The sequence below is a fragment of the Piliocolobus tephrosceles genome, chromosome 21 (assembly GCF_002776525.5).
Source record: "Piliocolobus tephrosceles isolate RC106 chromosome 21, ASM277652v3, whole genome shotgun sequence".
In the NCBI taxonomy this organism is placed as follows: domain Eukaryota; kingdom Metazoa; phylum Chordata; class Mammalia; order Primates; family Cercopithecidae; genus Piliocolobus; species Piliocolobus tephrosceles.
Genome location: NC_045454.1, coordinates 23,721,782 through 23,731,942, shown reverse-complemented (window position 1 = coordinate 23,731,942; position 10,161 = coordinate 23,721,782). Strand labels below are relative to the sequence as shown.

Here is a 10,161-nt window from a genome sequence, read left to right as displayed (position 1 = left end):
CCCAGCCCATATGCACTTGAGGTGCGCTGGGCACACAGAATCACACACGCTCCATCTGGCCAAAGAGTAAGAAAAGCACCAAGGCCTTGAATGAGGAGCACAGCTGGGCAAGTCCTTCACTCACAAGGGACTGACCGGGACAGCAGGTTGCGATCGAGGGCTGTCGCCTGTGGCAGAAGCGCCCAGAAAAGCTCGGACCTGTGGAGGAGGGTCTCCAGTGGGTCCTGGCCTGGGAGAGGACGCCACCACACAGTCCCCGTCACACCACACAGATCTTCTCCCTTTCCCATGATTCTCACGACCCCCCCAGAAACGAAAGGACCCCAAATGGCCCATTCACAGCTCAGAGAGAAGAGCATAATTTCAATCAAGGCCCCAGGCTGTCAGACACATCGAGTTATTAATCTCCTTGTGGCAAATGTGAGCTGGGACTCGCTTACACAGCCAATGGAGCATGCTCTAAATTAGCGTTTGCAGGTAATGGATCCGGCCGCCAGCCCCACGCCAGCTGGCTACAAGCTGGTTATGCCACTAACATGAAATAATAGGAGGCGGAAAAATGGACGGCCTGATTGGGCCTGCTGTTAGAGCCGATTTACCCAACACGGACGTCTTATTGGTTTAACACAATTTACTACACCTCAATTGCGGAAAATGATTTTCATTCCTCTGAACCCTCAACTCCCAGGCGCCGCACGAGGGAGGAGTCTTCATAAATGCCACCCGCTCCCTTTTTTTTTTTTTAACATGCCTTCAAGATTTTATAACAAATCATAGATAATAAAACAAAAAGAGATGAGGCTTAGAACGGGGGGTCCAGGCCAGCATCTCTTGAGTCCTGGGCTGGGTGGTGTGTCCATGTTCCAGAAAGCCAGCCCTGACTCCTGCCCTGAGTCCTGAACTGCAGAGCTCCCTGCCTTCTTTCCCGGTATCCCTGTGCAGGGCTGAGGCCCGCCAGGCCCCCAGCAGAAAGTCCAGCAGGTCTTAGGGACGCCCACCTTGCTCACAGGGTGCTATCAACACATATAAAAGAGCAGCTGGCTTCCTTCGAACCTAGTGAGTCAGCAATTCACACAGCAGTATAACCGCCCCCCAGCCTTCCCTGGTAGCAGTTGAGCCTGTGTTCAAAGAGGCACACCCCTGGGTAACCAAAAACATGGGCTTTAGGAGAGATTTTTATTCCCTGACTAGTTAAGAAAAGAATTCTCAAGCTCCCAGTGACACAGAAGATGGCAGAAAAATCACTTAAAACCTTTTCTTCTCTTTTCCCATCCATCGAACCCACCCACACATGTTTCCGAACACCCACGATGGGTCAGACACTGTGCAGATAAATGAGACATGGTCCCCAAGAGGTCGCCTCCAGGCTCTCCATGACAAGGACCACAAAACGGCGTCACACAGTGATATCCTGCCCTGGAGAGGGAGCTCGAGGCGGAAGAAGTGTCAGCCCCCCTCCCTGGCCGCAGATGTCCCCAGGGGCTTCAGCCACGTCCTCAAATCTGGCCAGGGATACTCCACGATGTGACACTTTCCCCAGACACCCATCTTCCCACCATCTTCAGACGGGGTGACCCCTCTCTCCCCACTTGGTCCCCTCAGGAACAGCCTCCATCTCTCGTTCTTGCTGTCTCAGTTCCCGTCCCCACACCACTGCTCTAAGCTCTCAGGGGCCCACAGCTCAGATAGCTTCCCTGGTGGGCACTGTTTCCCCTCTGTATATCCTGTGGCCAGCAGCAGGTGGGCGCGTATGGCAGGTGCACAGCATGGGCAGCAGGTACATATGCTGACCCGATGCCACTCAGCACCCCGTGGGAGTGTGTGTCGTGTGTGGTGTGTGTGGCGTGTATGTGGTGTGTGTTGGGGGGGCATGTGTGTGGTATATGTGGTGTGCACACTATGTGTGGTGTGGTGTGGTGTGTGTTGTGTGGTGGTGTATAAGTGGTGTGTGGTGTGTGGTGTGTGGTGGGGGCATGTGTGTCGTATATGTGGCGTGCACACAATGTGTGGTGCGGTGTGTATTGTGTGGTGTTGTATATGTGTACATGGTAGGTATGGTGTGATGTGTGTGTGGTGTGTGTGGTGTGTGTGGCATCTGGGGCATGTGCCTGGTTGGGGGAGACCCTCAGGCCGTGTCCCCTCTCCCCAGCCCATCCGCACTCGAGGTGCGCTGGGCACACAGAATCACAACTCGCTCCATCTGGCCAAAGAGTAAGAAAAGCACCAAGGCCTTGAATGAGAAGGAGCACAGCTGGGCAAGTCCTTCCCTCACAAGGGACTGACGGGAACAGGAGGTTGCGATCGAGGGCTGTCGCCTGTGGCAGGAGCGCCCAGGAAAGCCCGGACCTGTGGAGGAGGGTCTCCAGCGGGTCTTGGCCTGGGCGGGGATGCCACCACACGGTTCCCGTCACACCACACAGATCTTCTCCCTTTCCCATGATTCTCACGATGCCCCAGAAATGAAAGGGCCCCAGATGGCCCATTCACAGCTCAGAGCTCCTGGCTCCTGGCTGAGCTTCCCGGTGCACTCGGCTGTGGCCTCTGGCTTCGAGCTCATCTCTCCAAAAGCCACCCTGGTCCACACAGGATGCAGCAGCAAGGCCAACCCGGGGTCTTGGGATGGGGGTGGAGGGAAGGTGGAGCAGTTTGTAGACCGGGGTGACATCTCCCCAGAGCTCAGGTTCACAACACCCTGCTTCCAACAGCTGCCAAGTGCAACGTGTGGACTCTATGTGGATCCTGACTTGAACAAACCAATGCTAAAAAGAGTTTAGGATCAATACGGACTAGACATTCATGACGTTAAGGAGTTACGGTTCATTTGTGATAATGAATGTGATATTGGCCTGGTGGTTATGTAAAAATAAAAAATAATTCTCATCAACTGAAATACCTACTGAGGTATTTACAGGTGCCATGACATGATGTCTGGGATTTGGCTTTAAAATGTTCTAGCAAACAAAACTAAACACAAAAACCTGATGGGGACTTCGGGGTTCATTATACTTTTCTATTATTTTGGATATCGAAATTTCTTGTTTAAAAAAAAAAAAAGCCCTCCATTACCTGGAAGGCATGAGGGCTAAGGAGCGGGGAGTATTCCAGGGCCCCTGGCCCCGACCCAAAGCTGGTACAGCCCTGTCCACAGGCTGGGCAGGGGCCGGCTCTGGGACGCTGTGGGGAGGGAGGCTCAAGGCCCCTCCCAGGAGCCACCTTGGGAGCAGGACTGCCTGCAGCACAGGGCTCGGGCGGCCAGCATGTGGAGGACGGCAGGGCTCCACACTGGGTTCAGCTATTCTTGCCCCAATTTCTCAGTTATTTTTATTTGAAGCATCAGCTATGGGTCACTATGATTCAACTCAAGCTGGGACAGGTTTCCGGGGCAGTGCCAGTCTGAGAGACCCACTGTCCGGCCCACCTCACGGGAGGAGCCCCCAACACACTTCCCATCCCAGATCCTCGGAGCGGGCAGGGGGTCCTGGGAATGCCGGGTACAGACGCCGCACTGCAGCAGACCACGCAGACACAAGTGCTGGGAGAGCTCTGCAAGCCCTTCCCAGCCTCCCTGGCTGACAGAGCTGGGCGTCTGATTAACGTGTGTTACATGCCCCCTCCCAGGATGCCAAGCACCCAGGCAAGACCATTTTAACCTCCTCCCGGGCAGGGTAAGGAGAGAAGCACAGGAGCTGACTGCTCAGAACTCCAAGGCGAGACCTTAAAAAGACACCCACCCCCCAAGCACAGCCACAGCGAACAGAAGCGTTCAAGCAGCCCACTGTGGGCCCCAACCGACCTCAGCCCTGCACCCCACTGATGGAAGGCAGGGCACAAGGGCTGGGAGGGTGATATGGAGCCAGCACCCGCAGGGCCGGGGCCCTGAACAGAGCAGGCCCTGAAGACATCTGGGGCGGACTTGGGCCCTGCAAGGGGGGTAAGGGACACTAGAAACTAAGCTCTCACAAGGATAGGCAGGAAAGGAAAGCCCGATGTGGGGACAGGGCGATGGCAGCCTCTTCAGTGTCACTTCCCCAGAGCTTCCAGGTGATATCAACACTGGTGGGAGGTCTCGGAATGGGGGCCTCCTGCCCCAGGACACAGGTGGGAAGGGAGCCACTGAGGCAGTCAGAGTCTGATCCAAAGGTTTCCTTGTACCACGGGTGGCAGCACACTGACCTTTGGGTCCTGGAGCGGGGCTGAGCTGGCCAGGCCACACCTGCCACGGCTGGGCAGCCGCAGGAAGCTCCCCGGGTGGCACTGGCTCGCTGCAGGCCTAACAGGAGCGGAAGGCCAATGGAGCTCTCCAGAGCTCTTTATGGGCCACTTAACCATCCCTCGACCCAGTCGCCCGAACACAGCAGACATAATGGCAGTGTTTACACATAAAAACGGCAAGCTGTTTTACTGGCGGCTTTCAGAGTCATAAGAGCAGCAATTTGGTAAAGTTTCCTGCAAATGGCAGAAACAAAGTCCGAGAGTAGAATGGTAGGGCACTAAACCACCCTGAAAAGTCATCGAAGACCATTACATCAAACACTCTGCCAAGAGCCAGGGAGCGGGGAGCAGTCAGAAGAAAAATAATCTTTGCCCGTGATCCTGAAGCCCTGTTCATAATCCCCACTCAAGGTGTGTGTGCCGCCGCGGCGTTTCATCTGTTACTTACTCAGGGAACATAAATTACTGTTTTTTACCTTTTAATTCTACCCGGAGAAACATGGTGGCTTACCTTTCCAACTCATATTCTTTCATTCCCACCTTTACAGCCTTCATTACCTGGAGGACAGATATTAAGTAAAGACATTTGTATTAAGCAGATCAGTAACACAGCGTGATAAATAACATACAGCACTTCTTCAAAAGCACCTCTTCTTTAAAAAAGAAAAAAAGAATGATAAGTGCATGCAGTGGTACAGACATGTGACAAATTAGAACTTTTTAAAAGCTCCAAAATCCATACAGTTTATTTAAACTGCCATGAAGCACTTCCATTTGGAAGCCGATAAACGCCAAGCCTCGAGTTACAGCTCAGAGGCCACCAGCAGCCCGAGGACACTGAGGATTCAACCATGAGGTGCTTGGTGAATACTTAATGCTACAAAAGCTATGACGATCACTAAAAGGCCTCCTTTGTTTAACTTTCATAAAACACAGAGAGCATTAACTCGTACAAGAGAGTACGCTGCCCATCAATTACCCTTGTCTGTTTCCTAACACAAAACGCAACATTTCTGAGCAGACCCTGGGCCATCCTCATCTTTCAAGACATGTGTTTCCTTATTTGGTCTCCTTCCTCTAGTAAAGTGGGAAGATTTGGAAGAGAACCACATGAAGAAGTTTTCAGAAAATGGATGATGGTAATAAGTGTATTTGAACCATAGTTAAGAACAAAAGATTCTTTAAAATGAGCTGAGAACTGCTGCGATATCAGGAAGGAGCACTCTACCCTCCCAGAGTTGGGACTTTTTGTTGGAGAATTTCCTGAGGATTAGTGTCCACGACTGCCATGATGGGCAGGTGCCCTAGGCTGAGGAATTGGGGCACAGCCTCTCCTGTCCCTGCCCTGTGCCCACCAGGGAACAGAAAAGAGAACCATCATCGTATAAAACTTCCTACCTCTCGTGTGGCCCTCGGGGATTAGAGCCCACCTGGAAACCCTTCATCCTCACGCAGTTCTCTCGCCACACAGCAACACTGCTTTCCCCACTCAACTGGAGCCGGTGTCTGCTTACCTCACGGTGGGCCTCGCTGGAGATTTTATTGGTGTAGCGCAGAACCTCCAGCTCCATGTCTGTCTTAAACACTCGGCTTCAGAGACAGAAGAACAAAGCAGCAAGTCAGTGACTTTCAGGAGGCACTGGCTGCACCCCTCTAGGGAGACCTCAGGGCCTGTCACACCCTGCACAGCCCGGAAGGGGTGTTGTGCAAGGCCAGAGTGGGGCCAAGACCCAGGAGTGACAAGCTCTATGGAACAGTCCAGTAGAAAACCTCCAGCGGGGAGCAGAGCTGCTGCCCGCCTTCCTAACACCAGCCGGCGGGCAGGCTGTTTCCAGGGATAAGATCTGGAAGCTGCTGTGGCGGGGGGAAGAAGCCCAGTTGCTGCAGCCTGTCACAGGCTGCCTCCCTCAGCCTCAGTTTCCCCATGCATGGAAGGGGGATGAAATCCACATGGCATGGCTGTTGGGCCATAATCCTAAGCCTGCCACCTCTCAGGGCTCTGTCCTGTTGGCTGAAGAGTCCTCCTTTCCTCCCCATCCCCACCCACCTGCCCATAGGTGGGTGACAGGGTCTGGTGAGGGGACTGAAGCCATTCCAGCTTTGTGTGTGCCGCTACAGATGTGAAAACAGCTGGGCTGCAGACACAGGCAGGAGACCAGGAGCAGAGGAGAAGAGGGAGGCAGCCACAGATGAGAGGGTGGTCTATGTGGGCAGGGAAGTCACAATCAGGGGACCCTGCTGTCCCTTCCCAGTTGGGCTGTGCCTCCTGCAACTGGACTCCTGGGGCTCCCAGGTCCTCCCAACAAACTTGTGTTAATTTGCCCAAATGTGGTTACGTTTCTGGTGGTTGCAATCAATCTCACCCGCAAGTAAGACCCACAGAGAGGAGCCAAATAAGTATTCGCTTTCTACCTCCACTCATTTAAAACAACCCTGGGTCCGTGGGCTGCACTGCAAGGGCAGCCGTGCTGAGGCATTCAGAGCACCGGCCTGGGAGAAAAGCCCTGGGCTCCAGTTCAGCTCCACCCCTTCCCAGCGGTGTGCCTGAGATCCCTACTCTGTGCCTTGGTGTCCCCATCTGAAAAACAGAGATATGAACACCGTTTTCATCGTAGGTTTGCGGTGAGAACTGAGTTGGCATTTTCAAAGCACTAAGGACAGTGCCTAGCACACAGTAAGTGCCATGTACACTTGTTCCAGAAACCAAGCGAAATGCAAAGCCTGCAGACACCACCTCATCCACACTTCCCACCCCAAAGCCAGGCAAAATGCTCTGATGTCCTTTGGTAGGACACCTTGATTCTCATCAAAACATGACTCCCCAGTATTCATGACAGGCCCATGAAGCTAGAGAAATCTCAGCAGGCAAACACAGCCTCCCTTCATTTTAAATTGCCATTTACTGGGGACCTGCCCCATGCTGGGTCCTGTAAGTTGCAGTGGACGCTAGGTACACTGCCCAACTCATCCCCTGAGGCCACACCCCTCTACTGGTCTCCTTGATTCAATGGAGGGAGCCAAGACTCAGCTCCCTCGCTTCAACTGGGGACATCTCTGGGGACCACTCCAGCACCAAAGCTCCCCATGGGAGCAGCCGAGATGCCCTTGTGACAGCATTGCAGCCCAAGCCTGCTCCCTCCCTCTGACACACACGCTGATCCCGAGAGCACTCCTCAATATGCTTCCTGCCCACTCGGCTCAGAGACTCAGCTTCCCATGGAACCCAACCTAGAACAGGTACTACCTTCCCATTTCACAGATAGTGACACTAAGACTTAGCTGAGACGACGTCAAAGGGCGTGTGACCCACTCTGTTACACTCACCCCCTTTTTGTTGCACTCCATGCAAAAATAACAGAACTCTACATTCAGACAAACTACTAATCAAATACAGAAGGAAACTAGTCATTTTCAGACGTTCAAAAACTCAAAAACAGGGGAAGTACTCAAGGATGTACTCCAGCAGAGACAGAAGGGTAGAAGGGTGGGGAGACGGAGAAAGCACAAGCCAATAAAGAGAAGGAGGTGATATAATGGGATATTTTAAAAAACTGGAGTCAATCCAAAAGTATAATTAGACGCTGGACAGCAAGCCTAGAAAGCAATCAGTAGAAATTAGAACTCCAAGTATGTGGCTCTGAGAAAAACATCCACAAAAAGAATGGCATGGATTCCTTTCTGCAGATAAAATCAATAGGAAGCTTAAAGCTCTTAGCAATATGGTGAAGAAGATACGTTTCTTCTCTCAATAAGAAAGAAGAAAGGCAAATTAAAACTCTAGGAACAACAAAACAAAACAGATGTATGTATGAAGGCTGCATTTATTCACATGGTACCAAAGTAACAACAGGCAGATTACTCTCCAGGTCAAGGGGTAGTAACCCAGTGATCAGTCTTAGCATCACTGATTGTGCATCAACTAAGTATAATTTGTGTCTGAATGCAGTGCAATAAGAAATACACATCACCTGGGATGTATTCCGGCAAATGTTTTAAACTTCTATGGCTTTAGATCTAGCTTCCAGTTTGCAAGAAATATGGGGATAGAAGAACAAGCCAACCGCCACCACAAGGGAACAACCACACAAATCCAGAATTGGGATGCTGTGGTACAACTGGCCCAGCCTTTCAGTATCTGGGGGAAAAACCATCACAACACCCAAGTAAGAGATAGAAACTATACTGGCCACATCTGGGATGTCTTATGGACAACTGGAGGAATTCCTATTTACGTGAACTTTCTAATTTTCAACAATGCATGTATATATGTCGCTTTTGTTCTAATGAAAATAATAATAAAAAAAATTTTTTTCTAATAGAAAAAGAACACCATTCTTTAAACAGAGAATAAACTAAAATATGGAGTGATTTTGTACAACTGATGGTTATATAAGAAAAACAGTCTAGGCCAGGCGCGGTGGCTCATGCCTGTAATCCCAGCACTTTGGGAGGCCGAGGTGGCCGGATCACGAGGTCAGGAGATCGAGACTATCCTGGCTAACACAGTGAAACCTCATCTCTACTAAAAATACAAAAAATTAGCCGGGCATGGTGGTAGGCCCCTGTAGTCCCAGCTACTCGGGAGGCTGAGGCAGGAGAATGGGCATGAATCTGGGAGGCGGAGCTTACAGTGAGCCAAGATCACACCACTGCACTCCAGCCTGGGCGACAGAGCGAGACTCCGTCTCAAAAAAAAAAAAAAGGAAAAGAAAAACAGTCTATATGCTCTTGACGCTAGGAGCCTCCTCTTGAGGGAGGTCCTAGGCTTGTGACATCCAACCCAGAGAGAAGGCACTCCTGCCCCGATACGTTCCTTAGCTCTGTATAGACCATGGTCATAGTGATCATAGAAACACAGTTTTATGGCTGTTTTTTTCCGTTGTTATTTTTTGGGTTTTTTTTTTTTTTTTTTTACCTTTTAGAGTTAATGTCTCCCCCGAAAACAGGTAAGATTTACTGGTCACATAAATGCAATGGAAATATTACAAACCCTAACAAGGAAACACAACAGAAGTTGGGAGGTGAAGACGGGCTGGAGAAAAGACGTGTAGAGAGAGCAGGGCCCCATCTGTGCAGCCTCAGCTCACCCAGGGCAAAGGCAAGATAGGGTGGAAAGTTCACGGAGCAAGAACTAAAGGAGGCTCAAGTGTATGACAAGAAGGCAAAAGGAACCCGTGGAAGAACCAGCAATAAACATACGATGAAAAGATGGGTGGGGGTGACAGAAATGGCCCAAAGAATTGGCTCTGGGGAGGGCTGGTGTGGAGAGAGATGGGCTGGCAGGAGTCGCTGGTTTCAAGATAACCTAACTTTCCTGTACTGATTTTGTACTAGTGGCTTTTTAAACCAAGGGTACACATTGCTTTGAGAGCACTTTAAAAACCTTAATGAGGTGCTGTCCATAATGGTAAATGTCCATTCATTCATTTCACATCACTAATGAGTAAGTGCCAGCTAGATGTACCAGGCACCGGTGATGGAGTGGAGTGAAAGGGCCACGTCCTCCCCTAATGGAGCGTAGAGACCACGGAGAGAGGGATACAGTGCGAGTAAACACACAATGATGGAGTGGAAGGAGGGCTGCTAAGAGCAGGAGCTGGGGTGCCACGTGAGGGAATGATGGGAGAGGCATGAGCCCTTTTGGTTTGGGGCTGGCCACCCGGTGAGGGAGGTCTGTAATACTGAGACCTGGAGAATGGAGGTGGGCAACCCAGCTGAGTCCCTCTGCACAAGGCAGAGAGTTCCCAGTGCACCCCCAGCCAGTTCCTTTCCCTTTACTAAAGATGACCTACCTGCACCAAAGCTCCCAAAGGCCCACCCATGACCCTCACAAAGGGATCAACTCAAACACCCTCAAGATCAGCAAAGCTGGGGTGTCTGAGGACGCAGACCAGCACCCAGCCTCTGCTGGGAGCAAAGCCGGGGTGTCTGAGGACGCAGACCAGCACC

The 10,161-nt window shown here is 51.4% G+C and overlaps 1 protein-coding gene across 2 annotated transcripts in view; it reads right to left on the bottom strand.

Annotated features, from left to right (window-relative positions):
- The window catches only part of PEPD (peptidase D), a 135,941-nt gene that overhangs the window by 72,494 nt on the left and 53,286 nt on the right, over nt 1-10,161 (bottom strand). For both annotated transcript variants that reach the window (XM_023229059.1, XM_023229058.1), the window contains exons 8-9: nt 5,727-5,802; nt 4,724-4,770 (exon numbers count right to left, since the gene is read on the bottom strand). In XM_023229059.1, coding sequence (XP_023084827.1) covers nt 4,724-4,770; nt 5,727-5,802 — 123 coding nt within the window. The remainder of the gene's footprint in view (nt 1-4,723; nt 4,771-5,726; nt 5,803-10,161) is intronic.